The sequence below is a fragment of the Helianthus annuus genome, chromosome 6, assembly GCF_002127325.2.
Source record: "Helianthus annuus cultivar XRQ/B chromosome 6, HanXRQr2.0-SUNRISE, whole genome shotgun sequence".
NCBI classification, from domain to species: Eukaryota; Viridiplantae; Streptophyta; class Magnoliopsida; order Asterales; family Asteraceae; genus Helianthus; species Helianthus annuus.
This window is the reverse complement of record NC_035438.2, coordinates 14,032,733-14,049,758: the sequence shown is the minus strand read 5'-3', so window position 1 is coordinate 14,049,758 and position 17,026 is coordinate 14,032,733. Positions and strand designations below refer to the sequence as shown.

Genomic DNA, 17,026 nt, shown 5'->3' with positions numbered 1-17,026 from the left:
AAATCATTATGTTTTGTTAAGTTGAGTGATGCAAATATAAATACTTTAAGGATAAGAAACAACTCCCTAAATCTTCTCGTGCCACAAATTTCCAAAGTTGAATAATGAATCACATCATCACTGGAGAGTCACAAGAGAAGAACAAAACCTAATAAAATATTACTAAACCGTAAAATCCAATAAATGCCGGATTCATAAATGTATTCCCTAAATATTGGATAAAAATTAATAATATTTCGTAAGAGAAAGAAAAATAGGAAAAACAATTAATTTTTTCTACAAAACTTCAAATAGAGTACATAATAGGGTATATAACTATATATGAGCAAAATAAATAGAAAATATATCATCAAAATTAAAGAACCGTCACGATCCATGAAATGATAAAAAGAAGCAGAGGCGTCCTTGAAAATTCACATACCCTGTTCGAGCTCGAAAAATGTGTCATTTCATAATATTTTATTATTTAAAAAAAATCAAATTAGTATTGTGCTCAATAAACCTAATGCCAAATGTGTTAAATTCTAAACCACAAAAAATGATTTGTAAATGAGCTTATATTGGAATTGATATGTGTTTACTATTTAAGAAAAATAACACACATATATATCGGATTTTTTTCTAAAAATTGTGTGCCCCTCGAAATCACAGGCCTTATGCGAAGATTCTCCCCGCAGACCATCAAAGCCGTCACTGAAAAGAACATAAGTGATAAGTGTAAGAGATCTCAACAATACTAATCTAAAAACTAGAAAATAATTATTTGATGATTGTATGTTCACGAAGTTAAGTCTTTTTGGTCCTATAAATACCCACAAAAGAGTTCATGTTTTTCCAACACCTCACCAAACACATTATTCTTCTTCAAACCTACAATGCAGTGTTGCTACAACACCAAAACCATTCCACATATTCAAGTAAGTTCATTTCTACCTTAACATTTCCAAATATAATACATTTAAATTCAAAATCATTGTAAATATTATATATCATTAATATGAGTTATATGGTTATTTTTACATATTTTTTAAAGTAAATATCGCCCACACTTGTAAACCATAGCCAACGCCAACTTAACCTTTTTGGGGGTCCAAAGCGGATAATAAAGTTGAGATCCTTTTCATAAAACAAAATAATTATTTTGCTTTTGTTGGTATGATTCTTATACTATCTGTGTGTATGCATAATTATAAACCATAACCCGAGAAACCTTACCGTCAACAATCCCAAAGCCCAAATTAGCTACATTATATATTATCTCTTAGAATTCAAGGGCCCAAAGTCTTTGCTTTATTATATCACCGTAAAAACAACAATTTTACCCGCGTTAGCATTTCCAACTTTTTTTTACAGATGAGAGATATGATATGGTTATTTGTGGTGGTGGCGACGGTGGTCGGAAGTATGACCCAAGTTGAGGGTAGGAATGTAAAATTTATAGAGGGGTCATTAGAGTACACAGCAATAAACTGCAGGAGTCATAGTGCATCAATAACAGATTTTGGAGGGGTTGGAGATGGCAAAACACTAAATACACGGGCCTTTCAGGAAGCCGTTAATACTTTGAGCCAATACGGCTCAGACGGCGGGGCTCAGCTCTATGTGCCGGCTGGTCAATGGTTGACCGGCAGCTTCAATCTCACAAGCCATTTTACACTCTTTCTTCACAAAGATGCCACCATCCTTGCTTCACAGGTATTTGACTTTTTTTAGTCAAACTTTTATTTTATTATTATTATTATTTATTTTTTTTATTATTATTTTTTTTTATTTTACAATTACTCTAGTTTTGGTGTATATAATGTTAGTTGTTTGTGTATTTGTAATTTTATAGGTACAATTTTTATTAGGAATTTACCTATCACCAGAATGAATATATTTGTGTTAATGTGGAGATTGGAAACTGGTAGTTTGAATTTTTTAAGTCAAAAGAAGAGTGTAAAATAATTAGGGTGTCCATCTAGAACCAAAATCGAATTAAAATTCAAATTCGAATAATGGTGACCAATCTGTTTATAAAACGAAGGGAATGTTAACGTACGATATTCCTTAACATACGGGCGTACGCGATGAAATTAAGCACGTTGTAAAACTTAAAACCCTAATCACTCATGTTGAAAAACCATAATCACGCATGTTGAAAAAACATAATTACAGTTTTCCAACATTCGTGATTATTGTTTTTCAACGTGCGTGATTAGGTTTTGAGTTTTACAACGTGCGTAATTTCATCGCGTACGCTCGTACGTTAAGGAATATTGTATTTTACATTTTCTCTATAAAACTAGATGAAAATAAATATACATAGTAGATACTTGTAATAAAACTACATACTTTTTTTATAAATACATACTTTTATATTGAAAAAAACTAAAGATACATGTATAATTCGAATTCGAATAATGGTGACCAATCTGTTTGAAAATCATAAATTCAAATTTGATTAAAAAAACTGAGTTTGCATAATTGCATATACAATTGAAATAATAATATTTAGCACCCTAAAAATAATCATGATCAGAAACATATGGCAATACACGGATTAGATTCATCTTCCAAAACAAACAAAAGTACACACACCAATAAAAAGGTAGAATTGCTTTTGATATAAGAACTTTTGGCTTGTTTCAAACATGTGATATACATTTGTCCTTATTCCAAAATTTTATACTATAAATAAAGTATAAAACTGTGATCATAACTAAATATTTTAGAGACGTTTAATCCTAAAAGGTAGTTTTTATTGAGAATATAAAAAATAAATATAAAATCCGGATTATAAGCGTAACTTTAAAATATAAAATCGGGATTATAAATGTAACTTTAAACGCAATGTTTCTAAAACCAGAACGAAAACTAAGCATTTGCTTAAACGGCTTACTGGTACAACCGATTGGACCAGTCTTAACGACCTCAGCTAGAAAAGGGAAGGGCAAAGCATAGGCCGTTTTCACCGTCATTGTTCCACATTTATTGTTTTAATATGGTTCACTCAAAACCGCTTAATTCATTTGTGTTTTATTAGTCAGCTTATACTTAAAATCTTATTCCCATACTCTTTTCACTCTATCTCTCTCTCTATGTATATAGAGAGAGACAGAGTGAAGATGTGTGAGAATATTAACACCCCACTTAAACTAGTGGCATCAACACTTACAATTTAATCGATCAATCTGACTAGTCTGGTCCGGTTTTCAGAAGAATGATTAAAAGTGAACAATAATCGGTGTTGTTAGAATAACTTATACACTAACAAACTGGGTGAGGTTCTAAAGTGAACACTAGTGTATTTATGAACCGAGTCAACAAATTTTGGCCACTGATTTACATTATCAAATCGTAAAATACACGTGCATAATTTTGTAAAAATCTATGATTACAGGACATAAACACATGGCCAGTGATTGACCCTCTGCCATCATATGGTCACGGGAGAGATGCAGCAGGGGGAAGGTACATTAGCCTCATATTTGGCACCAATCTCACTGACGTCATCATTACAGGTAAATTTACCAAACTAGACATGAATGTTTAATTTTCTTTATTTTTTTTTAATAAAAGTACATTTTTTGAATCGTCGAAATCTAATCTTGACCATTGGATTAGGTGAGAATGGCACGATCAACGGCCAAGGTTTACTTTGGTGGCAAAAATTCCATGGGAAAAAGTTAAAGTACACTCGGCCATACCTGTTTGAGATCTTGTATTCGGATACCATTCAAGTCTCGAATGTTACATTCCTAAATTCTCCGTCTTGGAATGTTCATCCCGTTTATAGCAGGTAATGATTGTTCTACACGTTTCATAAACTGTTGAAACTGATCAAACCGTACACATTTATTATTTATTTGCCCAATTTAGGAATATGAAGTTATGTATTTATACTACCTTATAATAGAACTCTTTAGGGTAAAATTGTCAATTCACTTAATTTCAAGAAACCTACTAGGGACATTGTTGGCATTTAATAATTTTGGTATTTATGACGTAATTTTATTCTTTAATAAGTACATTATCATCCATGTTATTACTAATTCTTTTAACTAATTCAGAACCTAACAAAAACCCAAGACAATTGATAAACAATGGAAAACGAGTACGATGTTGTATATTGTCGACTCTGCTAAAACGCATAGGTTCCCCACTATTCTTAAAAAATAATTGGTTCACAACAGTCAAACCAACCAACCCGACCGGTTAGATTTGTTTTTTTTTTCTTTTTAAAAAACCATAGTTAGTAGTCCGGACTAGATTTTCGTCAAACCAGATGAACTGGACCGTGGACATCCCTAACCTTGTATACGCGTTATGTTTGTCGGGATTTCCTAAAATGGCTTTTTTTTTTTTTTCTGAAAACCAAAGGTCTTATATAATTGTTGTAATGCAGCAACATTCTTTTACAAGGAATTACAATTTTGGCTCCAATTCAGTCTCCAAACACTGATGGAATTAACCCAGGTTAGTCTTAACCTCAGTTATTTTGCATCTCCATATCATCATTCAATAGCACTTTCAGTAATCTTTATACATTTCATGTTCAACAGACTCTTGCTCAAACACGAGGATAGAGGACTCTTATATCGTCTCTGGGGACGATTGTGTGGCGGTTAAGAGCGGTTGGGATGAGTACGGGATATCATACGGTATGCCGACACAACACTTGATCATCAAACGCCTGACATGCATCTCCCCTTACAGTGCAGCCATTGCACTGGGAAGTGAAATGTCAGGCGGGATTCAGGACGTGAGGGCGGAGGATATCGTCGCCATCAACACCGAATCAGCGGTCCGGATAAAAACAGGAGTGGGGCGTGGCGGATTTGTCAAGGACATTTTCGTAAAAGGCATGACACTTCATACCATGAAATGGGTGTTCTGGATCACGGGAAACTATGGGTCCCACGCTGACACTCACTGGGACCCAAAAGCAATTCCCGTAATCCAGAACATAAACTATAGGGACATAGTGGCGGAAAATGTTACAATGGCGGCTCGACTGGAGGGAATATCCGGGGATACTTTTACCGGGATTTGTATATCGAACGCGACCATTGGTATGCGGGTCAAGGCTAAAAAGGTCCCGTGGACATGTAGTGATGTCGAAGGGGTGACTAGTGGTGTGGTTCCGAAGCCTTGTGACTTGTTGCCGGACCAAGGGCCAGAGAAGATTGAAATGTGCACTTTTCCGCAAGAAAAACTAGACATAGAGAATATTGAGCTCAAGAAGTGTTCTTATGTTATGAGCTAATTCTTGGAGTTGGTGTTTATATACTTGTATTTCGTTTGATGCATTTTAAAGTCGCGTCTGGTGTTCATTTCGCGACTAGATTATAGTTGGTTGTCAAAATCAGGAAAATTATAAAGATGCTTTGTATCTTGTACGGTTGCCGTTTCTTTTATCGAACAAGAATTTGGTACGAACAAACTCGAGAGAACATTTATAGGATATAAAGTACGGTGACTCTAGGATCATGTACACGTATTTATATATTTATAACAGAGTTAATTACTGTTTTCGTCCCTGTGGTTTGTCAAAAATTACTATTTCAGTCCATTAGTTTAAAAATTGCGATTTCACTCCCTGTGGTTTCACTTTCGTAACCATTTCAGTTCACCTCGTAACCATTTCAGTCCATGTACTAACATAATGAATGGATTGAAATGGTTACGAAAGTGAAACCACAGGGACTGAAATGTTTACGAAAGTGAAACCACAAGGACTAAAATCGCAATTTTTAAACTAATGGACTGAAACGGTGATTTTTGACAAACCACATGGACGAAAACAGTAATTAACTCTTTATAACAACTATGCATGTATTCCTTACGGGTCGGGATTGAATACTACCAACTCCTTCCAAATGAGCTCTTTGATATTCTCCTCAGTGCAAGACGGCTGCTCAAAGTCAAAACTGAACGGGCTCGGGCAAACGGGCTCCTCGTTGATATCATGAAGGGGTGCTAAGTATGGGTGACGAAGAGCCTCATCAACCGCAAAAACCAAAATGGCAAAATTCAAGAAAAGAATCATGGATGGTTGAAATTGTATATATGTGATGTTTGGATGTGTTTCTAAAGCGATTATTACGACTTCACATCATAATAATCAATTTTACGTGTTTTAATAATCAACATTATACCTGTAATACGCCTATTTGGGTCAAAAACAAGCATCTTTTCTTGCAAATCCAAGTCTCCCGGAGATTTTCCGGGAATCTAGCAGAGAATTGTTGCTTTGGATACTGCGGAAGTTGTCTTAACGTATCTTCGCGCATTATCGCTTCTCAGAAATCCAAGACTCGCATCATCTGGCGAGCCTATCAGCTATTAAAAACATGTGAAAGAGATGGTCAAACTCCTTCACATCTACATACCACCTTTTAGTATAATAAGTCCCCAATTATATTTCCATTACAATAATATCATGGGACACATGAAATGTTAACCGGTTTTGGTCATGATTTTCTCCTTATATTTAACTAGGAGAGACCAGCAAGGAGTATCTGTAAATTTTCCTAATTACCCCTAACTTTAACCAACTTCTTATCTTATTTCTAGTTCTGATTCATTAAGTTGAAAGCGCACATCTAGGGTTGCATACGAACCGAACGTTCAGCAAACAGTTGGTGAACCGTTCGGCGGGAAGTTCGTTTGTGTTCGTTTAATAAATGAACTAACACGATCGTTTAGTTGAATGAATGAACATGAACAGAGGCCGCGTACGTTCATTTGTGTTCTTGAATGTGTTCGTTTATGTTTGTTTGTATGCATTTAGTTTTTATATTTGTTTAATAAGTATCAGCTTATTATACTTCATGAACGCTTGTTTGTGTTCGTTTGTTTCCATTAGTGTTCATAAACATTAGTTTGTGTTCATTAACAAACGAACACGATGCGTTCATTTCTTTGACAAACAACACGAACACAGAATCTTATTCAGTAAGTGTTCATGAGCGAACAAGGTCTTGCTCATGTTCGTCCGGTTCGTTTGCAGCCCTACGCACATCCAAACAATTTTTTTAAATAAAGGTGTAAAAGACTATTACCTCAGTTATAAGTCTAAGTTGATGAACATAATCTTTACCCGGGAACAAGGGTTGTCGGGTCAAAATTTCACCAAGAATGCAACCGACTGACCAGATGTCAATAGCTGCTGTGTACTCTGAACAATTCAAGAGCAATTCCGGGGCCCGGTACCATCGAGTGACAACATATTCGGTCATGAAATCCGTTTCAGACGTCGTTCTTGCAAGTCCAAAATCCGCAACTTTTAGGTCACAATTAGCATTCAGAAGCAAGTTGCTAGGTTTTAGATCACGATGCAATACGTTTGCAGAATGAACATACTTGAGTCCTCTAAGTATCTGGTAAAGAAAATACTGCATAGCGCGTATTAAAGGGTTAATCATATAAATACTTAAGTATCTGGAGTATTTAGGAATATGTTAGTTTGCCGTTAAAAAAAGGTAGAGTGGGGCCCAACCCGACAGTGATCATTGTGAGATCAAATTGTAATGAGGAGCGGGTCCAAAAACTGACCAACTTGACAAAGGGGAAGCATGGCAGAAAGGGCTCAAACTTTAAACATGAGTAACTACGGTTGGAGTTACGGGGCCCACAAGTAGTGAACAAAAAGATCTCGACGAGCCAGATCTTGTGGCAAACAACAGTAGGTGGTTCGGCCCAGCTGTCATTGATTTAGGGCTCCAATTTTGCCAACCAACATTTCCCCCCAATTTCGTCAAATTTCAGCAACTTTCTTTTTTAGTATAAAACGCATGAATCTTTGATTGAATCAATTCAGTAATTTCAAAAATTGGCAAACCTGCCAAATTTAGAAAACTACACATAGAAAGTGCCCCTATCGTAGTGGTTTTACTTTTATCATTCAAAGTCAATTGAAACCATTTATGATAGCAGTTACATCAAAGGAGAGGTAACAGAAACGGTTACTCTACCAACTGAAAAGTATTGAGTAATTCCAGATCTTCAACAGTACTCGCAACAATCTAATAAAACACAGAGTATATAGAAACAAAAAGACGATCCAGCAGCAGCAGCAAAACAGAGTTTGATTTGTTACCACCTACCAGACGATACCGTAAGCTCCCCTGCCTGCCAACAGGACGGATGGGAGGAACGTACTTTCAAGAAACTTCGAAAAGGTTACCGTATACATTGTACTGAACGTAACGGCCACTGTGCGTGTAGTAATGGTTCCATTTCCTGTAGTAGCAGTGTTGTTGTTGGAGTCCATAGATAGTTTACAGAAGAAAGTAACGATGAGATGATTGACATTTCAAAAAGAAAAAGAATGCTGCTGCAACTTTCCAACTGTATTTGATCAAACCATATGTCCTTTGACTTTTCAACATTCATTTCCAAACGAACGAAACCGGTTTGTTTGATTCGTTTACAAGTTACAACCCTAGGTGGTGTTGTTATTAAAGCTCTTGCTAGTGTAAACATACAGGGGAATACCAAGATCCACTAAAATAGATAAATACTTCACTATCCATCGGGGCGGAGGTAGTGTAAAAGCAAGGGTAGTAGTACAGGCTATTTCTTAACTCCGTCTACGTAGTGTAAAACTTTTAATTTTTTTTTTCGGTTATCTATATAAAGGATATCCCTTATCCTAATTTTTTGGGTAAATTACACTTTTCGTCCTTTATCTTTGTACCGGATTTCAATGGATAGCCTTTAACTTAAATAATTACAATCACAGTCCTTTTTATGTAAAACTCATTACACTCTACTAGGGGTGTAAACGAGCCGAGTCGATTCCGAGCTCGACTGGGCTCGAACTCGGCTCGGTTCGAGCCTACTTATTTGAGCTCGAGCTCGGCTCGCGAGTAAAATCCAAAGCTCGAGCTCGGCTCGACTCGACTTGAGCTATTTTGAGAACAACCTCAAACGAGTTAAAAGCTCGGCTTGATCTCGCTTCAATATCGCTTAAACGAGCCAAAGCTCGGCTCGAGCTCGGCTCGCCAATGTTATTATCATCATTATTATTATATTATATATAAAAAATAAAATGTTGTTTGGGCTCGTTTAGGCTCGCGAGCCTAAATGAGCTTTGTATTCCAGGCTCGAGCTCGGGCTCGATAACTAAACGAGCTCTATTTCAGGCTCAAGCTCGGGCTCGGGCTCGTTAAAGCTCGGCTCGTTCGAGCTTTTAACCGAGCCGATAACGAGTAGCTCTCGAGCCTTTGGGCTTGTTTACACCCCTACACTCTACGTCCTTTAGCCCTAATCAAATTAAAATTTTCAGTTAAATATAACATGTGTCTTGCACATGAGGGTAAATTGGTAATTTTCCAGTTAAGTATGATAAATCCCTATCTCTCTCTCTAGTTTTTCTCCATCACAATCATCCGGCAACCACCACCCCCACAATGTCGCTGCCACAGTTAAAGCATAACAAAACCGTTTTTAAAATCTTAGCTGGTAGCTGGAGATGGATTGGTGATGAGCAATAGAGAATGGTGAAGGATATACATGTGGTAATGTTTAAAAAGGAAATATTCATGATTGAATGGTGAACCCCAATAATCCCTCAAATCTGGTAACTTTTCATGTGCCAAAACACAACAATTGAATCTATGTGATAATCTTTAAATATATGCTATTATTCATGTGCCAAACAAAACTAAATCTAATTTGTTACAGACCAAACTTAATAAATGAAGTACAGGTATCTTTGCACGATGTACAAGGAAGAACATTCAAGAACATTCTTCATGAATCTTGAACCCCAATAACCCCCTCGATCTTGATGTTCTAGTGGATGCAATAGATACCTCAAAATCTCAGCAGATTCGAAGTAAGATCTGGTGGATCTGATGGTGGTGGGGGTGGTGCGATGGTTTGAGAAAGAAAGGGTAGGGTAGGTGATGGGAATATAGCAGTGGTTTAGGCGGTGGCGATGGCGGTGGCAACATTGTGACGGTGGTCGGTGGTTGCCCGAGTGCCTCGCTGACGCCAGAGAGTTGTTCGGCCTCAGAACCTACCGGTGGTGGTGGTGAGAGAGGAGGGAGACAATGGTGGTGTTGTAATGGTTGACAGTGGTGATAGGATCCTGTGATTTAAATTGAACTAGAAGAGAAGTCAAGGAGAAGAGGAAAGTGAGGTGAAGAGAAAAAGTGTTCAAAAAAAAAAAAAAAAAGAAAGGGAGAGGGTTTTGTTTTAAATCTGATTTTAATGTTTAATTTTTACTTTTAATAAATAAATAAGTAAAATTATCAATTTACCCTCATGTACAAAGCACATGTGATACTTAACTGAAAATTTTAACTTTGTTAGGGCTAAAGGACGTATAGTGTAATGAGTTTTACATAAAAAGGACTGTGATTGTAATTATTTAAGTTAAAGGTTATCCATTGAAATCTGGTACAAACATAAAGGACGAAAAGTGTAACTTACCCTAATTTTTTTTATATAAAGGATACCCTGATCCTAAATTTTATTTTTTTCGGTTTATTTGGGATACCCTTAAATTTTTGAGCTAGCCACTGTGTTAAATTTTCGACATAACCAATTGGGGTAGCCCAGTTGGCCACCGACACCCACCTCTTCCCAGAGATACCGGGTTCGAGTCTTGGGAGTGGCATATGTCGCCCAGGGTAAGAACTCGGCAAGGGGAATTCACCGCGGACCTAGCTTGGTCGGGTAGCGGCTCCCGGAGTGGGATCACTCCGGCAGTTGGGAGGACCGTGCACTAACCCCCCCCCCCCCCCACACACACACACCACTGTTGGTTTCCACTGTATAGAACTTGTATACAAGATCAATGATGAGATGTATAACCAAAACTTGATTAAAAAGCTTAATTATGTACAGTACTTAAAAGCACATCATTCCTTGTAAAATGATTACATGGGATATAAGGAGCTTTGGCTAGTTGTTGGGTAACATAACATAGAAAATGTATCATTTATCTAACATGCAAAATTAGTAAATAATTTTGTATTTGAAAGAGATTTTGATGAAATAAACACACTCCACTTTTAACTTTTTTTCCAATATCCAACACTTTGACCCAGTTAACACTTGTACAGTTGTTTAAAAGCCAACACATTGATCACTATGTATGTCATCTAAACATAGTTCAGTGGTGATTCTGGTACCTTTTATCTTTATGATAACTATAAAACTTTTTGAACAAAAATATTTTGACAAATTTTGGGTCAATAATTTATAATTTTTTTCTCAATCAACACATTATCACTATGTATGTCATCTAAACATAGTTCAGTGGTGATTCTGGTACCTTTTTTAGTCAATAATCAAGGTTTAGAACACCACTTTGTACATTCATAAATTGTAAAAAAAGAAACACTTAAATAACATAATTTTTTATATCAACCCAAATAACAAATTACTAGCAACAGGGTAATACCAGTATGGTAGTAGGATTTTAAAGCACATCACATATTAATAAACAAGACCAATATTCTTAGTCAATCACAATCCAAAAAAAAACATCAAAAAGAGAATAGCTTGATTATTCCACTATCACCAATATAGTATAGATCCTCAAGAGTAGGAGTAAATAACAATGATACAACAGAAGACGAGCGATGTAAATAGTAATCTTCGACACAAAAAGAAGCTTATCTTATTGCGTCGGTAACACATGGATGCCTCGTGCACTTGTCTTATCTTATTGCGTCGTAACATACCATTTGTAAGTGCCAACAAGGCCATCCCTAAGCGAAATCTTCGGTTCCCAACCCAATTTCGCAAGCGTTGAGCTATCCATAAGCTTCCTCGGAGTTCCATCCGGCTTCGAACTGTCCCAAACAAGTTCTCCCTCAAACCCGACAACCTCTTTCACCAGTTCCGCAAGTTCCTTGATCGATACCTCCTTCCCACTTCCCACATTCACGTGTCCCAAATCCGAATAGTTTTCCAACAGAAACACGACCGCATCCGCCAGATCATCGACGTGTAAAAACTCACGCAGCGGTGACCCTGTACCCCACACCACTACTTCCTTCGCACCGGAAACTTTGGCCTCGTGAAACCTCCTCATCAACGCTGGCAAAACGTGTGAATTCTCGGGGTGGAAGTTGTCGTTAGGACCGTACAAGTTGGTGGGCATTGCGGATATCGCGTCCCACTTGTATTGAAGCCTATACGCTTGGCACATCTTAATGCCAGCGATTTTGGCGACCGCGTACCATTCGTTGGTGGGCTCCAACGGGCCGGTTAACAGAGCTGATTCGGGTATGGGTTGGGGGGCGTGTTTAGGGTAGATGCAAGAAGAGCCGAGAAACAAGAGCTTCTTGACACCGTAACGATAGGCGGAGTCGATGACGTTGGTTTGGATTTGAAGGTTGATGGTGATAAAGTCGGCAGGGTAGGTGTTGTTGGCGTGGATCCCGCCGACTTTGGCGGCAGCAAGGATCACGTATTGGGGTTTTTCGATGGAAAAGAAGGTTTTGACGGCAGACTGGTTGGTGAGGTCTAGCTCGGAGTGCGAGCGGAGAATGAGGTTGGTGTAGCCGAGGGTGCGCAAGCGGCGGACGACGGCAGACCCAACCAATCCGCGATGGCCCGCCACGAAGATCTTGGCAGATTTGTCCAGTTTGGGGGCAGCTAACATAATGAAAATTGTTAAGCAGATAGTAATCTAGATGGAAAAAGAGACAGAAATATATACACACATATAGGGCTGCAAACGAACCAAACGTTCGGCGAACAGTTCGTGAACCGTTCGGCGGCAAAGTTCGTTTGTGTTTATTCGTTTATTAAACAAACGAACATGAACAAGAAATTTCGTTCGTTTAGTTAAATGAACGAACATGAACAAAGGTCGCATTCGTTCATTTATGTTCGTGAACGTTCGGTAACGTGTTTGTTTGTGCTTGACAGTTCATTAGTGTTTTTATTTTTATTTTTATATTTTATTTAAATACTTCAAAACTCCAACAAATAAAATATTTAATAAGTGTCAGTGTATTATATAATTTCTTCATAAACGCTTGTTTGTGTTCGTTTGTTTCCATTTGTGTTAATGAACAAACAAACACAAACGAACACGAGCAAGTTCATTTCCTTAACAAAAGAACACAAACATAAAATCCTGTTCGGTAAGTGTTCATGAACAGTTCGTGAACACACATATTTCTTACCAAACGAACACGAACAAGGTCTTGTTCGTGTTCGTTCGGGTCGTTTGCATCCCTACACACACATACCAGTATCAGTGACTGTCATTTTGCAATCTGAAAGAAGGAACCTGAACAAATGATGAAACCAAATCAGCATTTACCCGATCGACTCAACAGATAGTTATGCAAATCAAATGGCGCTGCTACTTGTATGCATATCACAGCAGCACATACTGATTTGAATTACTAACAAAATTACAACACTGGTTACCACAATCTTCAAATCAAAGCTAAATTTTCACAAGCATAAACTAGAATTTTCGGTCCGAGTCGGGTCAAGTCGCAGAACATAATACAGACCAAGATTTCATATCAATTTCCATTCCATTAGCAAATTAACAAAATTCATGCTTGCAAGATTGCAAAAAAAAAAAAAAAAAAAAAAAAAAAAAAAAAAAAAAAAAAAAAAACCCCTCAAATGAAGGGTTCAGTAGAACAATACAATTAAACAACCCTATGAATCTACTGAAAAGCCATCTCCAGATGGCATAAGAATACTATTGTATTGTATGGATGTTGAAATTGTAAAGGTATATTACCAAATCTAGAGTGAAGTTCGGAGAACGAGATGGCTTCGAGTTAACTGAAGTGGGAACCCTAAGTTGGAACAGATCTTCGATGTTGTTTGTTTGTTTATGGGTTCACTCCAGATTGATCACCGACACCAGAAGGAGATTTGATCTTTGTGGCACTATTTTACTTGGCACCACTATTTACATTTCTACCCCTCTACTTTCTAACCTATTTTCATTCTATTTAGTCTCTTTCTCCATTCTCTTTAGACTACTTTACTTTCTTTTTCAAGTAGTGTTTTGGTCCTTTTTAGCAGTTTAGTTTTTCATTTGTGGTTCTAAAAAAGTTTTACTGTTGCCATTTTAGTTCATTGGGTTAACTTCATCTATTATTTCTGTTAACGAGAAGGGCGATTCAGTCATTGGTCGAATTGCCTTTCTAGTTAATAGAATTACATACAAAATGACCATATCCGATTTATACCTAAAAATACCCGAAACTGGTCATACCCTACATCCAATACCGGTTTTTTTAATGTCCGATAGAATACCCGAATTTTTAAGGTATATTTTTATGTTTACTTTACAACTTTTATATTAATTTATTTATATTAGTGTTATTGTAGTTTATTTTAATTATTTCTACAAATTACAAACCAAATTTAACTTTTAAACGAATTTATTTTTGTGTAACATGATTTAAAAAAACTTATTTTTTAAAACCGGTTATTAATACCTGGATCCATATCTGATTCCAATACCCAGTTATACCCGAACCTGATCATAACCTACCCGAGTACATAAGGTATGATTTTTCTCCTCAATACCCGTACCCGAACCCTACACGGTTTCTTTCAATACCCAATTTCCCAATACCCGATCATACCCGGAATAGGTATTAAAAAAACCCCGATTTGTGCACCTCTAACTTACTAAAGATCATGAACAAGAAACCAGTTTGGAGAAACGAACCCACATAAAATTAAATAAAGAATACAATTTATATGTACCGAGCTTGATTCAAAACACCAATTAGCTTACTAAATATTAACAGTTTTTGAAGCAACTTTCAAAAATACAAAGTGCGCCATCAAAACGCCACGTTGCGCCCACGCTACTCGTTCGTGCGAGTTCGGGTGATTCGCACCCTTTAGGTAGAGAATGTGTGCTTATTGATAGATTAAAAAAGCGGATGACGAAGAGTCTATAGCCACTCACTAGGCCTGTGAGGAGGATAGTGCGTGTAGACTTGTTCTTCACAACAAAAAAGAAAAAAAGCGAAATTCAAAGAAAGCATTGTTATCTAAGCAAAATTATTGAACAAATAGAAGTTTCTTTCTAACTTCAGGAACATGAAGAATATTATAAATGTTAAAGAAATGATTTTTTTTGCTGAACCAACATAAAGGATAGAAAGACCGTTATCATTACCAACACCAAGGAAATCATTACAATTACCATGAGATGCCTCAAAATTCTCCAGACTTGCCTAGTCTGGTGTGACATGATTGGTGGCTCTGGTGTCATGGTGCCATGTGTTGTGTTCCGGTGAGGGCTTTGCAATCATATAATCATGATCGGTGAGTAGACCGTACAATTCTTTGAAAGCCAGAGGGGTTGAATGAGTGAGCACATTGGATTTAAGATTGATGTACTCCCCTGTAGAACATATATCACATACAATACAATACAATACAAGATCACTGTCTTTTATTGGTTCACCAATGTTAGCAAGAGCGGAGGCATATTCTTATGCTTGGCTGAGATAAAAGGGGTGTTTCATCCCGTTCATTAACATCTTAAGGAGTCCTTAAGTGTGAAATATCTTGAAGCGGTGTGGGGAGCACAAGCTCGGGCAAGGGATTCCCATAATTCACGAGTGGTAGTTCCTTGGACATGAGTAAAAGGAGGGTTCAGACACAGTTAAGATAATAATCATACATATGTGTGCGACATTAGCAATCCAAGCCTGAAAGTTGGAATTAACAATGACAACGGTGGTAGAGTTAGATGTTATGGCGATAATAGGACTCAGACATGGGATAGACCCGTCAATATAGCCAAATAGGTTGTTTGTAATTAAAAATGGCTCCATCATTGTTTTCCAGTAGCCGTAATTTGTTGGGGGAGAAAGTAAAGGCAAACTTATGAGACGCCCGTGCACTTGCTGTAAAAGCGGTGATTGTTGTCATTATTTAAGATTGTAAGAAGTTGTAAAGGGTCTCAAGTGAGAGTGTCGCAAAGGTTGTGTAAAATGAAAAATTCTAAACTTTGTAGATTGAATTGTTCTTTTTTTTATTTGAACCAAACTAAAGAGTAAAACTAGTAAACCCCAATCAAATTCAAGGTAGTAATCAAAACAAAACCAAATATATACTGAAATGATTTTAATTTTGAGTTTTGATAATTAAAGATTAATGATATACATAAAACTAAAAAGCGTTGCAGTTTAGTCTCTTGTCTTTCAATGATCTTAATAATCTTAGACTTTGTTAATCATTTGACAGCTCTAGAAACACAATTGGATGACAAAATTACAATTGAAAACAAACTTAAAAAAGAAAACATGCAATTAAGCAGTATTAAGAACAAAACAAAGATCAAGTTGCATATGCATGATACATATCTAAAGCTAATTAATCATGAGTTTATCGAAATGAAGGTGTTGAGACTACATTTTCCATTGTTTTACAGATCAAAACTGTATTTGTCATGTACACTTTGAACATGTGTCCATTCAAATCATTCAACTTCCTTTGCAACCTTGACCTTTTGGAAATAGGAACAACATCTAAAGACTTTGCAATAGGAAACTTAATACCATTATGAAATCCCCTCGCAAATTTCTCTAGCTTCTTATCATAGTTATCTTCTTCATGAACCGCGCGAAAAGGTTAATCAACTGCATCTTTGGTTTCTTCTTTCCAAATCTCATGTGAAAGCCGATAAAGCTTACGCTCTCGTGAAGTTTATATCCTTGTAAGTAATCCGTTCTGGGTCGTCTAAGTTTGTTGTAAAACTGTTTTTTATCTGCTAGAATGCTGAGTTTCATAGTGGCTTTGAGCCGGTGGTGTGACCACTTCACGCAATGTTTTAAGAATCAATTTGCCGTCTTCGTATGTGATGATCCTAATATCAGGATCATCACATACGAAGACGACAAAATGATTCTTAAAGCATTGAGTGAAAGAGATAACGCCGCCGACTCAAAGCCACTCTGAAACTCAGCATACCGGTTGACTAAAAACAGCTGTACAACAAAGCTAGACGACCCATTAAGGATTACTTAAAGGGATATAAACATCACGAGAGTGCAAACTTTATCGGCTCTCAAAC

General features: G+C 36.9%; 2 protein-coding genes and 1 pseudogene across 2 annotated transcripts; 1 reads left to right on the top strand and 2 right to left on the bottom strand.

Annotated features, from left to right (window-relative positions):
- Window positions 1–761: 761 nt before the first annotated feature.
- LOC110864801 (probable polygalacturonase) lies at window positions 762–5,425 on the top strand. Its single transcript, XM_022113950.2, has 6 exons — window positions 762–917; window positions 1,354–1,695; window positions 3,383–3,503; window positions 3,607–3,781; window positions 4,388–4,458; window positions 4,545–5,425. Exons 1-6 carry the CDS (start codon window positions 876–878, stop codon window positions 5,246–5,248), a joined length of 1,455 nt encoding a protein of 484 aa, XP_021969642.1. The 5' UTR covers window positions 762–875; the 3' UTR covers window positions 5,249–5,425.
- A 607-nt stretch (window positions 5,426–6,032) lies between these two features.
- LOC110864804 lies at window positions 6,033–8,544 on the bottom strand (annotated as a pseudogene).
- A 2,862-nt stretch (window positions 8,545–11,406) lies between these two features.
- LOC110864803 (putative GDP-L-fucose synthase 2) lies at window positions 11,407–13,927 on the bottom strand. Its single transcript, XM_022113951.2, has 3 exons — window positions 13,718–13,927; window positions 13,206–13,246; window positions 11,407–12,603 (listed from the first exon to the last, which is right to left on the bottom strand). Exons 2-3 carry the CDS (start codon window positions 13,222–13,224, stop codon window positions 11,666–11,668), a joined length of 957 nt encoding a protein of 318 aa, XP_021969643.1. The 5' UTR covers window positions 13,225–13,246; window positions 13,718–13,927; the 3' UTR covers window positions 11,407–11,665.
- Between the last annotated feature and the right edge of the window lie 3,099 nt (window positions 13,928–17,026).

Coding starts and splice junctions, on each gene's coding strand:
- LOC110864801 (XM_022113950.2), top strand. CDS start 876: ATGCAGTGTTGCTACAACACCAAAACCATTCCACATATTCAA. Junction 918..1,353: donor AAACCATTCCACATATTCAA/GTAAGTTCATTT, acceptor TTTTTTTTACAG/ATGAGAGATATGATATGGTT. Junction 1,696..3,382: donor CCACCATCCTTGCTTCACAG/GTATTTGACTTT, acceptor CTATGATTACAG/GACATAAACACATGGCCAGT.